The sequence below is a fragment of the Lagopus muta genome, chromosome 8, assembly GCF_023343835.1.
Source record: "Lagopus muta isolate bLagMut1 chromosome 8, bLagMut1 primary, whole genome shotgun sequence".
In the NCBI taxonomy this organism is placed as follows: Eukaryota; Metazoa; Chordata; class Aves; order Galliformes; family Phasianidae; genus Lagopus; species Lagopus muta.
The window spans coordinates 4,097,270-4,122,438 of NC_064440.1; the positions used below are offsets into that span (position 1 = coordinate 4,097,270).

At 39.5% G+C, this 25,169-nt stretch overlaps 1 protein-coding gene across 6 annotated transcripts in view; it reads right to left on the bottom strand.

The window, feature by feature from the left end:
- Positions 1–22,278, bottom strand: part of KYNU (kynureninase) — a 67,950-nt gene extending 45,672 nt beyond the window's left edge. For 2 of the 6 annotated variants that reach the window (XR_007378522.1, XM_048952875.1), the window contains exons 1-4: positions 22,200–22,278; positions 15,003–15,192; positions 10,201–10,321; positions 4,277–4,359 (exon numbers count right to left, since the gene is read on the bottom strand). Coding sequence is in view for 5 of the 6 variants with exons in the window: in XM_048952875.1 (XP_048808832.1) it covers positions 4,277–4,359; positions 10,201–10,321; positions 15,003–15,192; positions 22,200–22,205 (400 nt within the window). In the remaining variant the exon portion in view is untranslated. Of the gene's footprint in view, positions 1–4,276; positions 4,360–10,200; positions 10,322–12,853; positions 12,927–15,002; positions 15,193–19,030; positions 19,160–19,791; positions 19,884–22,199 lie in introns of those variants that run through there. The other 4 variants (XM_048952877.1, XM_048952876.1, XM_048952878.1 and 1 more) reach the window with 4 other exon arrangements.
- Between the last annotated feature and the right edge of the window lie 2,891 nt (positions 22,279–25,169).

The following is a 25,169-nucleotide window of genomic DNA, read 5'->3' on the forward strand; positions in this document are numbered from 1 at the left end:
TTGCTGTGCAGGTCTAAGCTTCTGCCATCACAGGAAAAGCCAAGAACCACCTTGATTGAGAGATTCAATGGCCTTCTTTGTGTTGCTGAAATCTTTAAAATTATTTAAAATTATTTAAAATTGAAAATCATTGAACAACAAGACCTGCTGATAGCTGTCAGTGAGTCCTAAGGACCTGTTCAGAGGATGATCCAGGAGGAATAAAAGTTGTTCTAATTTCCCTCCTCCAAACATGAGGAACTTGGAGTTTGTGAGAAGAAATACAAGTGAACCTAGCTCTTGAGCAAGAAAAACAAGATTTTTCATCACTTAAACTGCTCTCCTCTGATATATTTTCCCTCTGATAGCACTGCATCCACAAGCTCCATGCTGCTGGAAGAAGTCACCTTGTGCCCATTCTACTGCAGATACAAAGACAGCTAGTCAGTGATTGCAGCTCAAAACAGTGTTATCTGCAGCCTTAATGTTTCTATGGAACTCTTGAGGCTAGGAAAAAAATAAAATCAAAAATGGTGCTTTCCTGTCTATCTCTGCTCTTTCCAAGAAATCTGTTTTTCACAGCAAATTCTGCATGAGCAATCCTTTGCTCACTGCACCACTCCCATATCAAACTAATGGTTAATCCGTAGATCACTTTTAGCTGCATGCTAGCATCCCAAATTAAATATGACACTACATTTGTCTTCTGTAAATTATATATTTATTAAAAGCTTTCCATTATTGAATTTCATGCCCACAAAACAAACCTCATCCGTGTCATTGGAAAACTGTTACCCCTTATAACCTGCTCTGTTTTCAGAAAACAACCTTTCTGTGATCCAATTAACCTATTACAATATTCAAAGACCCAGCACACAGGAGACAAAATTATGTTTGCTTGCTTTCTTTCCTAACTTTATACCATATCTCCAAGGCAGGCTAAAACCTGTATGTTCTGCTTGATAAATCTCCTCTTTAATAGAAGGAAGCAGCATTTGCAAAAGACAACTTCAGAGACAATTATGATTGTGTTAGGCAGGCACTGCCATCTTTCTCCCCTCTGTCTGCAGCAGGAGATTGATCCACAGCAGAATAAGTAAAAAGCATTCTGTGAAGTGATTGAAAACAAAGACTAAAGGCTCCCATTTTATAAGCGGTTTGCTTATTTCAAATACTCCTTATCACTCAAAGTCACTACAAATCTGCTCGGTGTTCAGTCTTCCCTCAACAGAGACCTGTCTGAGCACATCATGGAGCAGCAGCCACACAGTTAATCTTGTTCCATTGGAAGGTGATCCTGCCAAGGTTGTAATGTTTTAATAAAGTCTGGTAGGAGCAGCTGAGATTACCAGCATCACGTTATGCCGCTTGGTGTGAGGGTGAAAAAAAGCTCTGGCCTCCACTGACCTTGACTCTGCATTTCACAACATATTTACTACTGTAACTTTCATTGAACAAGAAAATGGGGCCGCACTTAATAAGCAAGATGTTACAGCACTATAAACCATTAGATGGGCAGAGATATTTTACAGTCTTTAGCCAATATGAATAAATATTTTTCACTCACTACCACTTAGAGTGAGAACTGACAATTCCTCTTTCCCATAACATATTAAATACGGAATAAAAACAGCATAAAATTATGTTTATATTCTTACATCAAAATCACTATGAAGAGAAATCCAAATTCACTCAAATCATATACTGCATCTTGCTGGAAGACAGTACATAATAATAAATAACAGCATAACATATTTCCTGCATTTATTCTCTTTATCTTTTTACTGATATAGACAGGTAAATGCCATTTTTACAATGCATCTATTATTTGGAAAATATTAATTTGTTTACCTCCTAAGGATTGCTTCCATAGGTTCTGAAAAATGCTGTAAGGATATTATATAAATAAAAACCTGCTGATGTGCAGATCAGATTTCAGCCTAAAACTTCTTCCATTTTTTAATTAAACACATCTGAGGACAAAATCCAGAATGATATTCTTGACTATACTGCTGAGGAAAACAATAGGACGACAAAAAGCTTCCCACTGAAGTGTTCTAAAACTATAATAGGTCAACAGTAGGGTGGCCTCAGTCATCATAATTTTCATAGAAAATATATATTTAGAGAGGGAGTTATACACTCTAAAATGAAACAAGCTGTTGTAATAAGTTCCAAGTAGTTTGGTCCATTTGGTATGAAAAGCATCTGTGTCACACGGAGTTTGGAAAAGGAAAGAAAAATAGGGAGGCTCATAGGAAATTAGAGAAAATTTAAGTAAAACTCATTTCCCTATTCTTGCACCTCAAATATTTTTTTTAAATAAACAAATAAAATGCACTGAGCTGGCAGCCTCAACATAACAGATGGGAGAAGACCCCCAGCTTACTCTTAGCTTTCTGCAGTGACATTAAACTAAAACTGCCAAATTGAAGCTGGCACCTGTGGGGGGGTCAATGCCCAGCTCACTCCTGCACCCCACCAGGTGATCAGGAACCCCATTTTGGGAACAGATCCACGGCACACATTCCTGATATCATGATATCATTCAGATCTGATGAATAATGAGGCATTCATAGTGCCCTCCAGTTACTGAAGTTCAAGGTTTACAACTGAAAAGCCCTTCTTATGCATCAAAGTAGTTATGTGACTGATCACATTTCTCACCTGCCCACAGCTCCCCAGTACAACACCAAAAGAACAAAAGCATCAACTTGCCAGGGAAGAGTGGTCAAACTAGAGAAATCCCTAAGTCATCTACATCCAGCATTTCAACATACTTCCCTTTTATAATCTAACGTTTCTGTATTCTGTGATAGTTACCAGATACATGTACACTGAGCTTGCCCTTGAACATTGTGAAAGCAAAAAATAAAGCAATTTCTTCACTTCCTTGGGAATACTAGGTACTACAGCAACAAGTGCCAAAAACAAAATACAGGAAGACAGAAGAACAGATCTGCATTTTGGTTTTCATTTCATTCTGCAAATGGGATTGGTCCACATAGCACAACGATGCTCAACATAGCCTCACCAATATTTATATAATCTTGTCACTTACATAACAGATAGGCCAAGTATAGAAATGTTTTCCAGTACTTGTTCCTCTCCAATAATAGTTTCCAAAATTCTACTGATTTTGAAACTTCACAGAGAAGTCAAAGTTGGCACATGTTCTCTTTATTTGCTTTAGGAATAAAATAAATTTATAAGTGCGCTTGTCATTAAACATTCTTTAATGTCTCCCTTTCCTGCTGTTCAGAACCCATTAGCTTTGCCTGAAGGAGAAAAATGCACCTTTCTCATTGAGCTCTTGTCTAGACTTGGAGAAGAAATTACACAAGACAATATCTAGCATACGAATGGTCAACAATAGTAATATTTTATCCTTACAGAACGCATAAATGAACACATGATAATTTGGTTAAAGTGATCAATATTGACAATTAAGCTCAACAAATAAATTGAAATACTGGACAAATCTTAATAGAATCTCCTAACCTAACCTTGACAGCAGCTGTAAGGACTGGGGAGAAAATGGGTCTGAGACAGACTGCGTCAGTAACATCTCTCCTCCCCCTTCTGATAGCAACAAATCTTAGCAAAATCCCAGTGAAAGGTTATTTCAGCAACAGCACACAGGCCAGAATAAGAAGCAATAGAGGAAATTTGCATTCAGACTCAGACGACTGCTTTTGTGGCTGGCAAACTCACCAGGAGAAGTCTCCAGGGCTACTTTTCAATCTCCAGAATAACCAGCTGCATTTACTGCCCACGTCCTGCAGCACTTGGACTCCTCAAGGAGTACAGTAGGGTAATGGGAACTTACAAATAGCAGGTCCTGCCCCAATTACTTGCTTCATTGACATAAGCAGTTCTCAAATATGAGGCTGGATTTAGTGATGAGGAAAAGAGGAAAAGCAGAAAATGTCTAGGTAGAAATCATTTCTCAAAAGGGAAAATTCACTAGTTCACTTCTAGGAGGGAGGATCAGAGTCTGTAATGCCAAGTGCCCTTTAAAAGGACTTCACATGTTAGACCAATTGGCTTAAGAGGCTCCAAGAAACCCTTTGCTGCAATTAGATCCGTGATAAGCATATGCTCATATATTATTGCCTACATTCATCTCTTAAATCACTTGCAGCCTTAAAACAAAGTGTTACTCCGTGTACTAGGCAATCAGAAAAAACTACTTCAACATGAAAGAATACAAGGAATTAAGAGCTTAAGGGCTTTCCATCTTAAAAGAAATTTGTTTCCATTTCTAGAGAAAGTTTTCTCTGCAGTTCACACCTACCAACCAGCTCAGCCATCAGGTCCACAAGGCATTCATCCGCCAGTGCCCATGGGCGCTGCCCATTGAAGTGGCCATGAACTCCTCTGCAAGGAAAGAGAGGGAAGACATGAAAACATACTGCTCCATTTGGGTCAGTCCTAAGAAAAATACCTGGTTAGGAATGTTAGGATCATCTCGTCCAACCATCAACCTATTGCCACCATGTTCACTAGTGCTCCTGTCCCTCAGTGCCATAACTAGCCCTTCTCTTGAACAGTTCCAGGGATGGTGACTCCACCACTTCCATGGTCAGTCTATTCAACTCTTCTTGTCAATCAATTTCTGTCTCACAAGTCTCCTCTCTGAGCTCACCCATCTGCATAAAGCTGCCCAAGCAGCTATGTGTAAATTGCTTCTTTTCTCCCTGACAGATTATTCTAGATGTGCAATTAGATGTTTGTGCTTTAACAGAGCCTATTTTGAAACTTTATTTTGCAAACCGTTCGTGCCTACAGTGGATAACACCAGCACTATAGATCTGAATGCATCACTACTCCAAAGAGACTTCACTTCTGGATTTAACTTTATTTTTTTTTGCTTTGAATGTGACAGAATTAAACTTTTAAAGAAGTCACCATGCATATAAAAATAAAAAATTGTAAAATTTCTTAAACATACAGGGGGTGGTGTTCAGATTTAAATGCAAATGATAGCAGATTGAGAAAAGCAATAATGGTGCTAATCTAGGGGAACATTGCTCTGGGCTTCCGTCTCATTCCATCTCACACTGGATGATTTTCACATTTGCAGAGCACCACAGGGTACCTGTGGAGTCAGAAATGCCAGGCTGCATGGGAACCAAGTATAAAGCAGCTTCAAAAAGGGACTGAGACAGTAGGAAACAGAGTAGGAAAAATAAGCCTGAGAAGTTGTGATGAGAAAAAGGAAAAACAGCACGTAAGAAACCTTTTAAAGAGGAATGAACCTACATATTCACTTAAAATCAAGAGAAGACTTCTGGCAGATTAAGGTGTGACAAAGGAGTGTGTACGAGAGAATCCGAGCCAGCCCCCCATCCTTCACACCATTTAGAAGATTGTTTTTACCCGTCCACCTCCAACTTTCCTGCCCTCAAGCAGAATTTTGTTCCACCACCCACAAAAATAACCTGGATGTTTTTACAGTCAGATTTTCTGATTACCTTGTCTCTAAATCACACCTCTTAGAGATATTTCAAGAAGAACCACAACCCCAAGCAAAGAAAATACAAACTGCCGCCAAGTATACAATTTGTTTCCAACATTTTTTGCCTATTCTTTGTGAAATACCAATTGTTTTTGGACTAGCTCCTGCTTAACACAGGTAATACTGAATATCTCTTACAGACAAAATACAGTCTCCCTACATTCAACCAGTCTAACTCCACAGAGATTAAGAGGAGGACCTCGCTCCTTAATTTGGATAAGGTCACAGTTCACCAGCTGACTGCTTTTCTCAGTTTTGGAATTACTCTCTGATGAGATCTTGAGATGAGAAGCGGGCAGTGTGAAATAGGGCTCATTTACAAGAATATTTCATAGACGAAAAATAAGGGCAGTAGCTGGGTAAGTGGAGAAACACAGTTCCTAGCTTCTCCAATCAGGACATAATGCAGCTGCTTTCCCTAAAGACAGTGGTATGTGTTTCACAAACAACAAGACGCTTATAGCCAATTTTCCTTCCTATCCTTAAGCGTTATACAGTGACCAAGAAAATTTGGCATAACACAGATTGTTGTTTTTTTTTTTTTTTAAAGAAAGAAAAACACAAACAGATTTTCAGTGGCTCCCAGCCTGAAGGAATCTGCATTTCTGAAAGAGGATACTGAACATAATAAGATAGGAAAAAGAAGCCCTAACTACCTATGGGATTCTCTTTCATTAGCTTTCTCTGATTTTATAGCCATTAGTGTCCTTCTAATGGGAATTTACTGACAAAAGCTCTCTCTACCAACATACAAGACTAACAAAAAACTCAGAATAAATTTCCAAGTTATCACGAAGACAGATATGAGATTTCAGCTGTGAGATTATTTTATTTCGAAAAGAAAGCACACAAAAAAAAAATTGAGTACAGTGAAAGAGGGGAGAACCAGCATTAATTATTATTCATATTATTATGGCACATCTTATAGCTTGCCTTCCTCTTGATGGGCAATATAAATGCCAAGAGACAAAAATTATTGCAGCTAAAATGGTAGTTAAAGGCATATTCTTGGACTTCTTTTTTTTTTTTTATTTTAATCACATGAAACTCTGTAGCCTTTGCTGATGGCACAATACATCCTATTCCACTTAGGTTGTAAAATTCTATGCTCTGCCTCAGAGAATTTATCTCTCTGTATATTATGCCACCCCTCTCTGAGCTCTGGTAGGCACTGGGGGTAATAATCTTTAAGGACAAGTGCGGTGCTTCTGGCATTCCCCTCAGACACATGTAACCTAACTTATTTTGCTTCCACTGTACTCTAGATAGCAAGAGAGATTTAAATTGAAGTACTCAAATTAATGGATACAAAACACATCTCATCAAATCGTAAGGCATCATACAGACAGATCAATTTCTTAAACTACTGAGAGAACTTCTCATTCTGCAAATTAATTTTTCGTCAGTTACCATTTTGTTTTCAATTTGGGAAGAAATCTGAACGCCACATTTTATTTGCTGAGGCCTGGCTGATTTAAAAGTCACTATGAAAACTAAAAACACTTTTTCTGATACGATCCCAAGGTTCCAAAGGAGGTAACAATAGGGATTTACATTAACTGCCAGCTTCAGGAATCTTCTGCACTCATCCAAATCTTGTTCAAATGGAAATTTCCTTTTTGCTTCTTTGCCAAAAATGATGCAAGCTGCTTAAGGAGCCAATACAGACTCTTAACTTTCATGTTGGCTTCAAGCAAAGAAGTAGTCAAAGGAAAGGACATATCCAAGGAAAAAGAACTGCATAGCGTAGTAGATTGAAGATAAAACTGAAAGAAAAAAGAAAAACCCACAAAAACAAAAACCAGGACAATAAAGAAGACATTTACAGTCCTAACATACAGTGTGCTAAAGCGTACAATACAGAGATGACTCTTACAGAAGGGCAGAGAAGTGGCTTTGCCCAAGCTGCCCTCCTGTTCACAGGGCTGTTATGTCTTGCAGGGTGAGTTCAGCACGAAAGACACCTTTTAATGCACTAAAACCAGTCTTTTGGTACTGCAGGTGCCATATTGTAAAACTCTCATCAGACATGCATATTTTTTTTCTATTATACCAGAAGGTTGTTACCAGATTGCTTAAATGCTTCCAAGCATATATAGTTAATTAGTTTCTACCCTGAGTGTATTAATTCTCAGTTTATATTTACCATACCAGTATGTTATTTCACATGCTGTTCCTTCCCCCCCCAGTGCTTGTACCATGACACATTCAGCAATCCTTTTCCTTTTCACTCTTCATTTTGCCCAACTAAACAAGCTCCTCAGACTTCCATATCACAGGCTCTCCTCTCCCTTGCCATCTCCTTGCAAAGCACAACTGACCTACAGCAGGCTCCATCCTGATTTAACAACTCCACTTCAATGAGTCACCTCAAAAGGCAAAGTTTTTCTTTTACATTTGAGTATGTTTGCATGCAATTATTCTATAAAATGCATTAATTGCATAAACAGCTTTGGCAGATGAAGAGGGAAAAAAGATACTGTAAAGCATCTTCTGGCCTTCATCCAACCAGGCAAGTCACTGGAACCTTGGTCTTTTAGATTTCAAACAGTGGACAAGTGGAATCTTGGTGATTCTAGGCTAAGCATAGAGGAGACAACCCTTCATCTCTTTGCCCCCATTCAGGAAACCTCAGATTCAGTAGAAATCAAAACAAGAAAACCAAAAGGATAAAGTCTCCAGTGCTCTTATTTTAATCTACACTGAGAGCATCAGTGGCTTAAATCTCTATATCTATCTATCTCTGAAGTCTCTATATATTAATACAAAAGAGAGAAAGGAGGAACATGGAAAAAAAGAAAATCCCAAACCAGGAGTTATGTTGGAGTCAGAAAAGTCAGCAAGGAAAGAAAGCAATAATCCCCCATTTGAACTGTGTGTGGGGGGAATGCAGTGCCAGTGTGAGAGGGAGCACAAGAAAGAAGAAAACACATGAAAGCCTTTCCCTTTCCAGGTCTTGTGCTAATGAGTTGTGCCCATCACCACTCAGAGACATGAGCTTCCCATCCCCAGTGGCAGCTCCCAGGTAATTGTCCCTTTCGCTCTTGCCACCAGCTAGAAGCAGTGAAAACATTTTAAATAGACAGTGCAGCAGCTATTTAAGATGAGTCCTATGACACAGCAACCAAATTGGTTTATCACGTTTTCTAAGAGAGACAGAATCTGTGTCACTACTGACTTTAAGAAATGGTGTATGAATTAGAAACATCCTTCAAGTCTTGCTACTTATTTTTATGCCAGCTGCAGCCACTAAATTCAACACTGCCAACACAGAGGGCATTGAGCAAGCTTCAGCTGCTGTCTTATACTGGATTTTGCTAAGCTGACCTTGGTGACCAGAAGAACTATTTGTGTTTCAGCTCCATATCCCTTCGCAGCTCCCATCACTTGATCCTCCCTCCCTGCCACCATCATTTCCTTTGCACAAATTCCTTAGTTCAAATTTTGCTCAACCTCACCTTGACTGTCTCAGTTGCCTTAAATATATCTGCAGCCAGCACCATTTTGGAAATTTTTTTGGTAAATTTATTTTCTTTAAATCTTTGATGTATTCTGGGTAATCTGTTTGCCAAAAAATACAACTCAGATCCAAATAGCCTTTTTGGGTTTGCTGCCTCTCTTCTGGTAGCTAGAAATCACATCCAGCCATATTTCCCCCTTGGATACAGCTACTTAAAGGGCTTTTGATCTTCTGGAGAAACATGCTGCCTACACTTTTCTTCCAAAATTTTATAATCGTTGAGGGGGAAGAAAAAAATATATGCTTCACTGTAGCAAAGACAAACATAGGGATGGAAGCGAACCAATAAAAAGGTGCACTAAGGGAGCTGAAATACATTTGCACTCGCAGTGCATCAGTAACAGATAAGAGTTCTATCTGCTTTTTAGCTTTCGAAAAAACTCAGCTGTTTCTCTGATAAAGTACGATAATCATACAGAAATGGACAAGGTTGCAATTTTTTCAAATGGCTGTAGAAACTGCAGTGCTGCACTGAATGAATAACCAGCAGGAAAGAGGGCTTCCCAAAGTTCAATCCCATTCCCATTCATTCTCAACCTTCTTTTCACTTCTAAGAAAAGAAGTAATAAATATGAAACAGTAAACCATTTTTATTAGTTCACAGCATCCATCTATTAACAAGGCAAACAGCAGCCACAAACTTTTCACATTTACATCATGCAGTCTCCATCTGCAACATCAACTTGGGTCAAGAAGAGCTGATATCTCCCCAGTAGCACCATTTGTGCTCTGTGCCATTTCAAGGGGAACTGACCCAACTGCAGCTCCCTTCAAGCGAATCACAAGCAGTTAAAACATGAATTAGAAACATCACAAGTCCTAAAACTGAATCATGTTCCTTAGCAAACTGCAGTAACCAAGTGAGTTCATGCACCTTGTGTATAAACTTATGCAGCAATTGGATGGAGATGCTTAAACTGCACAGCCCTTCAGAGGGGTCAAAGCAGAGCCATCATGAGCAGCACAGGTCATCATAACTGAAAATTTCTCTCTGCCTCCTTTGCCACTCACACCTTTAAAGGAGATTTAAACCATTCTGGGGAAACACTGAACATTTTATTCCTGTGCTGGAGAGGGTTTAGCACACTATTCTTCTACTCAAGCATTTCTAAAGCAAATCCTAAAATAAAGCAGAGTGCTCATCTGAAGCACAGGGTGGTGTTTCACATGGTCTACTTACGTTCGAGCCCACTTGTCCAGTTCTTCATCCAGGTAAGTTTTAACTTTTTTTGGCTGGAGTCCAAGAGAATTCCCAACAAAGTATATGCAGCTCTCCTCTCCGTTTACCAGGGTCAGGTCAGCTGCAGTGGGAAACCACAAATAACACAAGGAAGGAATATATCCACGTGTCACCACCCAGAGCTGCTTCCATCACAGCTCCCCAAAGGCAAACAGGATTGCAACATCTCAGCCTTCCTCCTGCCATACAAGTGGCCTCATCATAAAAGTGTCCTCTTCTAAGGTGGAGGACAGCAGAGCAACATGCAAGTGGTTATTCCCTCACGCTCCTGCAATCTGGGGCCAAGTGCATGCACACGCACTTTGGAACCAGTGTGAGTTCAGGCAGAATTAAATCCCCAGGTTTCTCAGCTGCATGGAAAGCAGCCACCAGCACTGATTTTGTCAGGTTCCTAATGAACAGTGAGTGAAAATTGAGCATTTCCCTGGCCAGACCATCCACTTATTCCATCATCAATATGTCACTATTTTGAGCTGTGAAACTACTTCAATTGTACGCTTAGTAGAAGTTAAGACTAGGTAAATTTGTGTCTTTCATTAAGATCTCTCCGCATGATTAAATCGCTACCTAGAGAAATATTCATTTTTGGAATAGTGTAAGGCAGTCACAAAAGTTCTTGTCAGCATATATTGTGGGCTGCACTTCACGTCATCCTCTGCTAAGGAGGAGGAAATGTATGTTGACAAATTCTTGCAATGATTAGGAGAAAGCAAGGCCTGGAAATTTATAAATAATAGCTCTAGTGATGTTCTGAACACAATCTAATTACCCCATGTCATCGTCTATCAATCCAAACATTGTCTTTTTCTATTGTTTCTCACACTAGATATCCTTGAAGGCACAGATGATCTTCTTATAAGCAATCAGCATGCATCTATAGAGGTACTTACAAAACCCAAAGTTAACATTACCTGTATTCTTAGTAAACGAGGGAATATGTTAAGATGCATGCTAGAATTAAATAAGTCTGCAATTCAGTCTGAAAATATTATTTTAAAGCGGTAGAAAAATAGATTAGGTGTCTGGAAGAGGTCTCTCACTACATTTCACACTAACAATTACCAACTTCATTGAACTTCACCAGAAACACATATTTCAGAAGTATAGGCAACATAGGTAATTTATTCCTTAAAGCTTTAGAAGCTTTTAAAAAGCATAAGTCAGAGAGCAATTTCAGCCTAATCTGTTTTACAGATACTATGTCTGTTTTTCATCCATATTTTAATAGGAATGAAAGGAGAGAGGTATAAATATTATCCATGGTCCTAAATTGGTTCTATTAACAGTTCTCTTCCTATCAAGAAGCACAGAATATGGTCTCATTGGGAACAGCAAGAAGGGTCTTTGCTCAAGAATTCAAGCTCTAAATCTCACTGTTACTCTTTCTATTTCAATCAAGCATTAAAACAGGTAAGGAATTATAAACAAGGCTGCTTTTCTTGCACCACAGTTCTCTCTAGATAAAACACCTCTTGGGTTGCTGTTGGAAAGCAGCAGCATTACTTCTTTAAGAAAATGTATCTTTCTACTTTTACATCTGTCACTTTTGATATTTATTTTCTGGCATGTGATAGCCTTTATATGAGACTATACTCTTCCTTTTCACAAAAGGCTGTTTATTTCCTCCTCCCTGGCATCATTAAAATACTCATTTTGGACAGTTGCTGCTGTCTACTCTAGGGTTTTGTTTGGTTTGTTGTTTAGTTTGTCTGGTCTTGATCAGCATTTCACTATATTCCAAAATTTCCACTGTCATTGTGATATCATTACAAGTTTAAGACAAGTGTCTTTCACAAAAATAATCCTTATTTCTTACAGTACTAGACCATTTTATTCCTAGTGGAGCTGTGGTTGACATAAATCTATGAAATATTCTAATAAGAAGCAAGATCTACTGATGAGATAAAGACTGGTACAAAAAGATAGATAATTACAGAAATGTGCCCTTAGAATAGGATAAGGTACATGAACAACGATTTACCTAAAGATTTATCGGATACATTATCAACGATTCTTACATCTATTCAAATGTGTGTGGATTGGTCAGACCTACATAATCTTTCTGCATTAGAGATGTATTTCCATACCTTTCAAACTTCAAAAACAAGCATGTTTTCAGAAATATTCAGCCCAAAGAATCAGAAATAATATTTTCATGAGCCAGAAATTGATTAAATCTGCTTACAAATTACTTGAATCCTATGCCTCGTTGAAGGATGAAAGATCACTTCTTACATATCTTCCTATTTCCCCATGCACACATCCCCAACAAGCCCTCCAAAGAGCCACATTTTTAAGACTAACAGTACCTTTAACCATCTCTTCAGGGAAATACAGCTTACCACTTTCACTCCAGGACAACTTTTTATTCTCAAGAAAAGCAAATGATGCTCAGTTCCTTTATGATATGACAAAACACACGCCACAGCCTTAATCAGACTGACAATTTGGTACCTGAACACAATCCAGTCATTCCTACCTCTCTCAACATGCAAGAAAAAAACATTAAAGAGACTATGCTGTCATCTCAGAGGTAGATGATACGTGAATGTTTCCCTAAATCTTCTCCTATCATCACTTCTTATTTGCTCACCTGTGCATTGTCCCTCAGGCTTGCCCATAAAACCTCAGATTTGCCAGGGACTTAGACTGCTAGTTGTTTCTCCCTGATCGATATAACAAATAAACATTATAGACAGCTGAGACAGTTTGTAAGCTGAAAACAAAATTAAGCTACTATACTGACTTTCTAAATATTTTCACGTATGTAACTTTACAGTTGTCTCTTATGGATGTTCTCATCTGCTTCTTCTAAGGCTTCATTTTAAAACCTCACTGTTACGCTTTATGTAAATATATAAAAAGGTATTTGATGGCTAATTCCTGTAATGACATTTATCTTAAGCATGTTATCTAGGATCCGCTCCTGTGCCAAGATAAATGTCATGAGATCTCTGTGCTGGCAGTGTAAATATATATTTTTTTCCCCACACCCCTACTGTTTTTCAGCAGGGAAGCTGCTTCTAACAGAGACAGGGAAAAAGGGGGAAGAGAGAACCTTCAATTTGTGAATACAAAAATGATGGGTTCTCTAGGCTGTTCAACTGATACTATCAATAGGCTGCTTAGCTTCAAAAAGAAAAGTAGTCACAATCTCAGGTATATGAATTATAGTAACTTGGGTAAAGAAATTCAGATTTGGTCCAAATATGCTAATTGACAAACATAGAGGATGTTAGAAAGGAAGCAACAAATACTGTCACAGAAGTATCTCGTCAGTTGTATGTAGATTTTGATACTTCTGTTAACTTGAATCTGCTAAGGCATTGCACTGGAGTTCAACTGCCCCTGAGAGTGAAACCACCACACTGCATTCCCAGCATTCCAGATTGCTAGGTAAGGAGATATTGAAGGAACACACATTCAAAAAATGTTCAGAAATTCAAGAAATTGTCAGTTTTCCATTATGGACCTTTTCCAAGAGTAATCTCATGAGTGGAACTATAATTTCTCAGGTTCCATCAGTACTTTCCTTTCCAGAAAAAATCTGCAGAAATCGTGCCTGCTTTTATTAGCAAAAATATTTTGCAAGAAAACTGTGATTTTTTTCCTTAAATTTTTAATAAAAGCTTTCTGCCACAGAGAAGGGTATTAGAGAGGAGGACCATGCATAACCATTCTCACCATCCAAGGTAATACCAGCTGAAAAGACTTCAAGTTTTGTTCCCCATGCATTTGACATGTGAGATGAAAATAAACCCAGTTGGGACTTGGGAAGCAGAGACCAAGAGCACACTGCCTTTGAAGATAAGATGCTCACACCAGGTTTCCCTGGTCACTTGTGGCCATACACAACAGCAGTAGCAGCTACAAAACCCACTGGTAGCAGTGCCAAGCACAGCACCAGAGCATCCAAACATGGAAATGCTTTGCACTTCCTGTCAGGAGCGCTGATAAGAAGCAAAAGCATCCCTCCTGGCTTACCCCTCCTGGCTGGCTGCTTGCACACCAGGTCCTCTCTTAACAACCTGACCAGAATTCCCTCTGTGCCCAAATCCAGTCTCCCCAGAACAACCTACTCATCAGGTTAGAAAAAGATAGAGACTCTTTTGCATGGCTACACTGAAACATGCAGTGATCTGTTTGTAGGCAATTCATGGGGAAAGCAATCCCCAAATAAAGGCTTTGTTATGAATTATTTGCTGAGATCAATTATTTGCTTTAAGGCACAGTCTTCATCTAGCCTCAGGAAGAAAATCATCTCCACTACTAGCAATAAGGAAGAAATGTGAATATAATATACATACCGTCCCATTCATTAACTAAAATAATTGCAACTAGACAGATAACACTAAGCTGTATTATACTGAGGAAGTAACTGTGCTGAACTACAAGTTGTAAGCGACATTGCTGTTTCAAACCATTAGCTAGAAAGGCTTCGCCTATAATTTTCAATCAGTCACTATATTGTTCAAAGCAGCTGACTGACAGCATAAGCACCATGCAAGCACTGTATCCTCGCATTTTATTCAGGAAGGGAATGAGAGCATAAAGCTTTTGGTGCTAGAATAAGTTGATGGATTGATTTAGCAACACCAGGGACACACTGTGCTCAGATATAACTGCAATTGCTCAATTATCTCATAAGTGACAATGATTTCCAGTGATTTGCAATAAACGTATGCAGAAGATAAGAATTCCCCACCCTCCCCCCACTCTTCCACTGTAATTATAATTCTCACTTGGAGGCAGATCCTTGACTTTCGGGATATAGAAACATTCACGAAGATGCTTTAACTCATCTTCTTCATCTAAGTATAAAGCAAGTTTCTTGTCTGTTGGGCTGCATCCTAGCCGCGAGGCAGCTTGCTCTATAATGGTTGCTGGTAGTGCAGTAGAAGATGGATCCATTTTCAGACCATTCAATTTCACCTTAAAATGAGAAGTGCCACAGTTTAGCTTCTACAGAGTGTATATTCATGAGTGGTTGATAAGCAGCTACCAAAGCTGCAGCATTCAAGGTCCCACATTTTCTTCATTTAAAGCTTTTAAGTAGCAAAATATGAATGAATAATGGCAAAATTGATCAATTCAAGAAAATACATAGCAACGTATTTCTGTTTTTAAGGCTTTTTTTTTCCCCCCAGCTCCATAGATATGCTGCTGTTGCCTTTTTAAGCTATATCAGCAGCCTCCCAGTTCTCCCACCAGACCAACAGCAGTTACAAACACTGAAGCATCGTTCACAGTTGCCAGATCTGAAAACCAGAGGCAGCACTGTTGTTATTACAGTCTGTGCTCCTAAAGATAGCAGGTGCATAGCTACACTGAAAGTTGTTTCCAGGCTACAATGCTCAGACTCTCTCAGCTTTTTTTCCTTGCCAAATAGGAGGGGCCCTTTGTGCTAATGTACAGGGGTAGACAGCAAGTATACAGATGAAAAAGACATCACAAGATGCTCTCAAAAACAAGACCTTAAAATATTTTAAGCTACATCAGATATCCTATGGTCTTACCTCCCTTGTTCCAAAGAAGGGACAAAGCCCAAGCCAAGCAATAAGCACAAGAGTGTAAATTAGTGAGTTTTTGTTGTTGCGTTTTTTCTTTAAATCAAGTTTTAATGGTAGCCCCTGAACATCATCCAAAAGAGCTTCATGACCACATACAGGAAGGACAATTGTGGGTATCTCAACATAACTCTCTGAATAGAGCAACTCCATTAGTGCCAATTAATTCAAACCTCTTTATTCTCTAGGTAAATGGCCAGCATGATGCCAGTTATCTGGTTTAATCATTTGATTTATGATCAGAATGTTCCTCTCCAGAGTAGATACATTAAACAGTATTATTTTTTCCCCCATCTCAGCAACACAGAGGGGGGAAAAAAGCTGATATTTAACCGATAATATTCACTTTCTTTTAGGGGCCTTTGGAGATAAGCAATTGCTGAACGTGGGTTTTTCACACTTCCTCATCATCACCAAATTTATCATCCTTACCCAGTCATCCTAATCACTTCTTAGCTACTAAAAAGGAAAGGAATACTGGAAAAGTGATAGAAAGGTATTAGAGCATCCCTTTTGTCGGTGTTTTCTATGGCTTCTGGGAGGTGAACAGCTACAGTGTGATGAGTTGCTGAGTGCAGTGCTAAAGGAGCAGCTGACATGGATGAAAACAGTACACACCAACTGATCACCCCTGGAAGACACAGTGGGAACTGCTTCCCAGAGCCTCCACAGCTGTGCAGCAGCTCCTGGACCTTGCATTTCCCAGTTCCTCTGCTGCAGTATTGGCAACATCTGCAGCCTTCTATAGGTCAGAAGTGTACTCTGGACCCTCTTGGCATTCATCAGAGAATATTCTATAGAGACCTTTATTTCTTCCAATAGATGCAAAATATCTACAAAAGCAAGCTAGGATCATGACGTGCTACGGACACCACCTGTACCAGCACCTTGTTGTAATATAAAGATACTGAGGCAAAAGTTTACACTTCTCCCATTTATAAATTATAAGAAGGCATGGGCTTAACCAGCACTACTTTCAAGCAATACAGGAGTCAGCACTTGGAAAGTAAAACTAGTTCCAAAGACTTATTTCTTTTATTTGCAACACTATCATGGAAAGAATGGCCAGTAAACATGAAAGCAATATATAACTGTATTATTTTTTTAATAGAGATTTAGTGCACACTAAGGAAGCAAAATCCTTGAAGATGGAAATACCTCCTTCCTTACTGCCTCGTTCCAGATAAAAGAGCCACCCAGCAGCCTTTCCTACATCCAGGCTTCCCTTCTCTCTCATTAATGCCTAGATTTTTTTGCTGCTTATGAACACAATTCTTGAATTAAGACCTCAGTGTATGTAAAGAGCTGAGACTCTTTACCTAGCAGAGCAGGTGTACTTGACAGGGAGTTGAGTATCACAGAACAGGTTCACAGGAGGGGTAATGTATAGCATTAGTATTTCCAACCCCACCTTCTCTCCTGGATAAGAGACTACAACAAATGTAGCTTCCATCAGTTAGCTCATACAGGTAATGCAGCTAATTCCATTGCAATTTATGACCAGAAGATGTATAAGGATGTTTGAAGGATAGTTTGGTTTTGTTGGTTTTTTGTTTTGTTTTGTTATTTACACACCATATCCCTCTCATCTGGTCTCCAGATTTTTTGTTTTCCCAACACATAAAGACACGACAGCATCCTTCCATCTGTCTCTTTCCTATTTCATTGTAAGGACTGTAAGTTATTACAGTAGATTAATAGCTATCATAATCCAGGTCATCCACTGGCCTGTGTGGAAAGCCTAAATGGGTTTTGTATCCAATTGAGGCCTGACCCAAAACCCAATGAATTCAGTAGGTGTCTCTTTATTAGAGACGAATTTCTGGATGAGGCTTCTGGTTCCCTGTCATTGCTGCAGTTTGCTGCATCTGATCAATGAGTTTTGTTTATTATAATTCTTATATTAAATTTTGACAGCAAATATAATATCCAATGCAAAGATCTAGAAGCTAAAAATGATTAAGTGCTCTGAGGTATCTGATTTAATACAAGCATTATGAAATTAGACAAAACTACTAAAATAAAAATCAATCAATCAAAATCCTACTGAGCAATGAAATCCCAGAATCGAACTCTGAGACCAGAATAAAAAAGCACTTTTGTTCTTCAGTTGAGATTTAGGCTTCAGAGGAATACACTTTACAGCACTTCCTAATTGCTGTAGAACAGAGTGCCATGTAGTTATTTCACAGTAATTTGTGAATTATTTTCTACATGCAGATATTTTTTTTAATCAAAAACAGTACAGCTTTATTCCACCCAATCATCTTCACTTAACTGAGAATTATATTCTGCATCCTCTTCAAATCAAAATCAATGCAAAATATTCTTCCCACTTCCCCACATCTCCTTATCAGGATTTTTTTTTAATGTGACTTGAAGTATAAACACACAATACTAAGAAAAACCTCTACCACCTTCTCTGAAGTATAATAAAAATGTCAAGCATTTTCCTCATTTCCTTGAAATTTCCTGGCACTCTTGGCTTAATAGAAAGAGGACGTGAAATCAGCTTTTTTTCTTTTCTTTTCTTTTCTTTTCTTTTCTTTTCTTTTCTTTTCTTCTTTTTTGACATCTTCACTACTTCCCCTACCATAAGATTTAATTCTTCTGCAGCTTTTCTTTCTGTTCCCCATCTCTTTCTGATGTTCACTAGTTTCTCTCCCCCCACCCCCTCTCCCCGAGGTACTCTCCACTTCAGCCCTTACTTCTCCCACCCTCTTGGTATATGCAGGAATTCACTGAAAGAACTCACCAGTGAATGCTGGCAGTGTTTAGCTTTCAAAAAGAGCATGTGGAATCAAAACTAAAAAGAGTCATTACGTGTTTGATCAACACAAGTACCAACTCATTTCATTCGCAATTTTTAACCCATAGAAAACAGTGGAAAGACCATAAAAGACAATGGATGAGGAAGTCAGGCAAATGACATGGACGTGATTATTTCTCTTTAGTCCTTTATGCATAACTTACTGACTAAACAGAAATAAGTATGAATATTAACAAGCTATCCTATCAAACTCACACACAGAGGTCCATTAGGCTTAATTATAAGAAAAATCTCCCCTATTCCTAGACGTGCTTACTGTATTTTTATAGTTCTACTCTGCCTATGTTTGTATTTTGATGCCTTCAATAAAAGAACTGTACAGTCCCTCAGCCCCTTAAAACATTCTTTTCAAGCATTCCAAGTTTTTACTCACAGTCTTTCTACGCAAGATAGTGTTGACATGGGCATACAACGAATCCCTAATTAAAAGCTGTGTCAGTAGCCTCAGGGGAGAGTTTATCAAGAAAAAACAGCAGGTCCTGCACTTTCTGCCCTCCAATGGCTGTCCAACAGGTTGCTAAACATGGCTCAGCCCACAGACCTTTGAGTTTTTCAGGTGACCCTGCGAGTGAACTCTGAGTATTGGGATTGTGCACCGACACAAGCATACAAGTTAACAAAACCGATCTGTGCTTTCAAAGCACACCCAATGACAGCATCAATGGCATCATGGACTGCAGCTGTTTGAAACAAAGAAAACCTACAGCTTTGTGCAGTGTGTAAGGGACGATCCTTCCTCCCACCTTTACACTAAGAAAGCTGCTTTCGTGAAGACAGAAGTGCAGAAGGCAACTCCTAAAATACACAGCCCAAAGCAACGCATTCTAGATTATTTCAGGTTAAATACACTTCAGTGAATCTGTTTACATTACAGGAATGAAGAGAAGGGAAAAGAAATCTAAACGTTTGCAGTGTACCCAGCAACAGTCAGCAGCAAACACAACGTGTAATTAAATAAGTAACAGAACAGTGTCACAGCTGCAACAAGGGAATGTGACAAAGGGATTAGAATAAACTCAGTTACTTACAGCAATTTAGACATACATTGACCTTAACATCGAGCAGTGACTCAGTGTTACAAGTAATTTCACATCTAAAGCTCATCTTTCCCCCTCCACAGAGAAGTGACATTACCCTGAGATTGGCAGCCGTTCCTGGGAGAGGATGAGGAAACCCTTGTGCAAATGCATGAGTCGCATTAGGAAAGAACCGTAGTCATGTGTCGTCTGCTCTGTCAGACTCTGACCTGAGCAGAGGATAAGCACGTGACCTCCCCACCCCCCAAGAATTAACCGAAAGCAATGGCTTGTGTGCATATTGTACATATAGAAGTTTATATATTGCTCTTCTTTATTGCTGTTGCAAAATTAAAATCTCTGATTAAGACCTTTATCCCAGAGAGGTGCAAGATTGAGGCCACAAACAACCATAGTGAAAGTGGTTTTAAACTAAGCTGTTTGACTTTAGGGAAGGAGCAGATCGATATGTAGCAGCTAGGAGTCAGTAAAGTGTACAAGAACATGGCAGGGCGAGCAAGGGGAATTTACATGGAGTGTGGATTTGGCAATGTGGGAAACAGAAGAATCAGAGGTGAAATTAGAGACAAATAGAGTTTATACTCCTATTTGCCTTCCTGTAAAGATCACCTCAATACCTATGTATTCCTATTTCAGCTCAATCCGCACTGTCTGCACTAGAGCTACGTTAATTCCTACACACAGCTAGAGCATAGTCACCTCAAAACAACCAAGAATTTTTACTTTTGCCTCATTCAGTACCAAAAAGATAGGAAAAAAATAATAATTCAACATTGAGGAGAGTTAAAGGAGTCAGAGTTTTATCTCAAATTTACATTTAGTCTGCAACTCCAGCATGGACTTGTGTGAACATAAGCCTGTGCTAATGCTGATTTGTTATCTGCATTTCCATTTTCAGTAAACACCACTGTTTTTGATACTGCTAAACTGAAACACTTCCTCTCATCTCAGAAAATACTCAGTATAGACCCAAAATAAAGCTAACATCAAGCCCTCAGTTCTTATACTCGCTTCATACTGTCAAATGAATTTTTGGATTTGCCACTGCTTGTCTTGAGCAAGAGTCCAAGTGTCTCGATAAGGGACTAAACAAGACAATTTGTACCACCAGGAATTTGGGCCAAAAGAAAAGCAGGATGCAGGGACACTGCAGCTGCTGAAGTAATAGAATAAACATCATTCAACCCAGAGTAGTATTTATGTTTCATTTGGTTGGCCATTTAAATCACAACAAGCTAAAATACAATGCAATTTTTCAGCACGTCCTTGGAAATAAAGAGACGATAACAACAGACTGCAAGCTTTCTTAGCGCATTTTCCTTTGAAAATGGTATTTTGAGTTTTATCCACGATTGTCAGTGACAACACAAAAACAGCTATGCTGGCAGAGACCAACTATGTTTTTGTAGATTTTCATGCTAGTAGGAACATTGACCCCCTTTTCCTGGCTTTTCTCCTCCACTCTCTAGATGAGATGAAAGAAAAACAATGACAAAAGCCTTTGCCCTAAAATTCAAGGCTAAAGCAATCAGCAAATCTGTCAACTTAAAAAAAAAAAAGTTGAGAACTAACCCAATCACCTGTCCCCCCCCCCCCCCCTTCCCCCCCCCCCCCTCCATGATGCTGTTAAGTAACCAGCAGACAAGAGATGAAACCGCTGTGAACTGCAGTAAGAGCAATGTGCAGATCCGTGTTATTGTTGCAGAGAGTCAATTCTCTAACAGGTGAGTTCAAACAGGAGAGGAGAACAGTGTTATCTGCAGAGTGAGATTGCATGAGACAGAATTTCAGTGTGCTAGGAGAAAAGGAAGGAATGCCATGACATGAGGGGGGCAGCCTCAACCCGTTTCTCAAAAGAGCTATTAGGGGATCAACAAGAAGGCTCATTCTGATGTGCTCAGCTGCACAGTGCCAGACAAGTCCATGAGCGTGCTGATACTGCTTCATCTCATCTTTCGCGCTACTCTTTTGCTGCGTCCACCTATTATTCACCCACAGCATCACTGGAATACACTCCAGGTCTTACAACAGAAGCCTTGGTCCTGGATTGAAGAAGAAACAATCTTTCTTTTTTTTTTTTTTTTTTTTTTTTTTCCTCTCCATGTAAACATTTACATAAAATTCATTTGTTACCCTGAGGATTCTTATGTGTTATTCTTAAGGCATGCTGCAGCAAATAAGTGAAGGCATTCTGAAGCTCACCCACCTTGTGATGGACGACCTGCTAGGACACCTGGCACATCAGGTAGCAGGCCCACACCACTTCTGCTATCAGTAGGATAAAATAAACTAGAAAAGGGCTCTCTTTAACAGGAAAATTCTTGGCTCATCCAGGATAAGACAACCTGGAAGGCCCTTGACCAGAAACAACCTCAATTTCTACAGTCAGAAAAGGAGCAGTTAGGCAAAGACAGCAGCCCACAAAGTTACTAAGGAAAACTAAGGTTACCAGCATAAGACATGTCCTACAGCTATTTTTAAAAGCATAACGTGTACCCATCTTACCTTCATAACTGCATGATACAATTCATCTCAGACCTAACAGCAACAACTACACAATCAGACAAAAAAAAAAAAAAAAAAAAAAAAAAGAAAACAAAAAAACACATTTGGATTTCTGTGTGTCCAGCTTGATGTACCAGCACTCTTATCCCTGTTGCTATCTCTCCACCTATACACCTGCTCTGTTCAAAAAGCTCCTACTGCAGCTGAGGTCACATTTGTACCCTGCTTGATTAAAATATTCTACAGCTGCTCTAACTGACCTTGTCATCACTCCCAGGCCATAACACCTGTGTTTTGTTTCTTTAAGCAAACACATGTACTTGGCCTGCTTGAGTTATGTTGATGTGGGGTTCTTCCTTTGTTAGTTTGCCTTACACAGAATTGACCCAAAACTATGGATTTATATTTTCTTTTTTCTCACAGAAGAATTAGCGATGAAATTCTTAATTATTGGCTGCATTTTGGGTAGCTAAAGTGAGCTACTGAAATCTTCATTTCACATATTTCCTTTTCAATTGGACTGTTATCTCCAAAAATACATACAGATTTTTTTTTCCTTTTTTCCCAACATTGTTTTCCTTCACATTGAATATCAATTATTATTTTCATTTCTTTCTGAGTCTTTATTCTTTCTAAGAATTTATCCCTGAAGGTCTATTTTTAAAGTGGAGTCTCGGTGAAAAATAGATGAATATAAAGAAGAATTTATTTACTTTCCTGCAATAACATTTAGAGAACAATATACCACCACTACACTAATAATGGTAATAGAGGAGGACAATAAGGGAATTGGGGTTAAGTGATTTCCACACAAAGAAAAACAAAAGCAGTAACTCCCCCTGGCTTAGATAATTCCATGGTAGAGGCAACAGCAAGGAAATATACTTTGAATAGATGAATCTTCCACAGATCTCTCCAAGTCAGCTGCTGCTAATAAAAGACTTCTGTACTGCTGATGCCTTCATCAAATTTCCAGGCAGAATGCACATACACAGATGTTTTAAAACCCTTTTGCTATAAGGAAGCATTTATCACTGTCTATCTTAAAGAAGTTTTGCAAGAGATAGGCACTTAGTTTCCCCTTCCCCCCTCCCCCCCCCCCCCCCCCCCCCCCCCCCCCCCAGTCAAATATTTGTTGATAATGTTTACTAATGTTTACTTTGGGCAGCATGGATTTTCAAAGTCATTTCTACCAAAAGCCGGGGCGGGATGGGTCTACAATTGATCCTTCCTAACAGACATCACTATGACAAAAAGGGGCATTTGAGAGACTGAAAGCAAAACAGGGTATCTGGCACCCATTTTTCTTATGGCAGCTGCTTGGTATGTTTTGCATAACGTTCTCAAAAATAAATGTCACTGCTTTGGGAAGGGGGATTTACAGTGTTCCCAGCCACCCTTTCTCCAGGATCCTCTCCAAGGCGGGTAGAGGTGTCTGTATCAGACAGAGCCTCCAGGCATGGGTAGATCTGCAGCTCCCCATCCACCAAATGACCAGCTGTGTGTCTGGACACAACAGGACAACTGCCAACTTCTTCATCTACTCACAGCACATTTCCTGCCTGTGGTCAAAGAGTTTCTGAGAAGGAAACCAGAGTTCAGCTACAGGCCAGATACAACAGGATAACAACGAGACTTGATCATGAGGCATTCCATAATAAGAGAGCTTTCATTTTTTTAAATGTTTGTGTACCATGTCTTTATGATGCTCTTTGTACCACTACAGGTTGACTAATAACCGAGGACATTAATTTAACTGAGTTAGACAAACGACACTGCTGCAGTTCCCTCCTCCTCTGCCCCCTGTTTGCAGCTCCATAAAAGCAAATGTACTTCACAGTTTTGATTTTATGTTTAAGCTCTTACAGCAGTTACCATCTGGAGTAAGATTTGGGGTGGGGAAGAGAAGACAGGTCGGAAAATAACAAGCTGAAATGTGCAAAAAAAAAAACCCGAGTGGCACATGGTGTGTTGCTGGTGAACCAGAAGCACCCAGCAGACCTGAGCATTTCAACAGCTGGAGCTGCAAAGCTGGCTGTGCCTGATTGTATCAATGGGCTGCTTTTCAGAACTGCCTCAGAGCAGCAAGGAAACCAGTAGTATTTAAAGGATAGTAGCAGGCAGCAATGTGAGGTGTTACACCTGGGAATGGCTCAACAGCAGGTAGTGGCTTGGGAAGGGGATGCATGCCTGCATATTCTTCAGTGAGAATCTTTCTTCAACTTTTGATCAAATGTATTAGCGAGCCCAGCAGGTACAAGGGGTATCACAGGTAAGAACCAAACTCAGGGCTAAAAGAGCAAAGATACATGCTTACAGAATCATAGAATAGAAACACAGAGTAATTACACTTGGGCAAAGACCACAAAGATCCTCAAGTCCAACCCCAGCCTTCCCCCACCATTCTCACTGACCGTGTCCCTCAGTGTCACATCTGCACAACTCTGGAACACCTCCACTCCCCTTGGCAGCCCGTTCCAATGCATCACTGCTCTTTCTGAGACTAATTTTTCCCCAGTACCCAACCTGAACCTCCCCTGGTGCAACTTAAGGCTGTTACCTCTCGTCCTATCACTGTTACCTGGGAGCAGAGGCTTACCCCCACCTCTCTACAACCTCCTTTCAGAACCTCCTTTTCCATGTCTCCAAGTGTCCTTTCTGCATCTCATGCTCCCTCTTTCTCTCCCTGTCCCCACTATTGAGCCTCTCAGCCCTCCCTGACTGCTGCAGATTTAATCCTCCTTTGATTCCCTAATAAAATGCTTATATAGCAAATCAGACCACAAACTGGCCAAGGTCTGGACGAAGCTGTGCCAATAGCTGACTTCCTACCGATATTTATAATCCCCAGCTCACCTCTTGCTTGAACCTCGAGGTGCAGGCAATGACTCAGCAGTCACAGGGCTCATATTAGTATTCTCAGGGCATATCCAGAGCATTTTAAACCGGCTGCCTCCCCTGCGCAGTGAT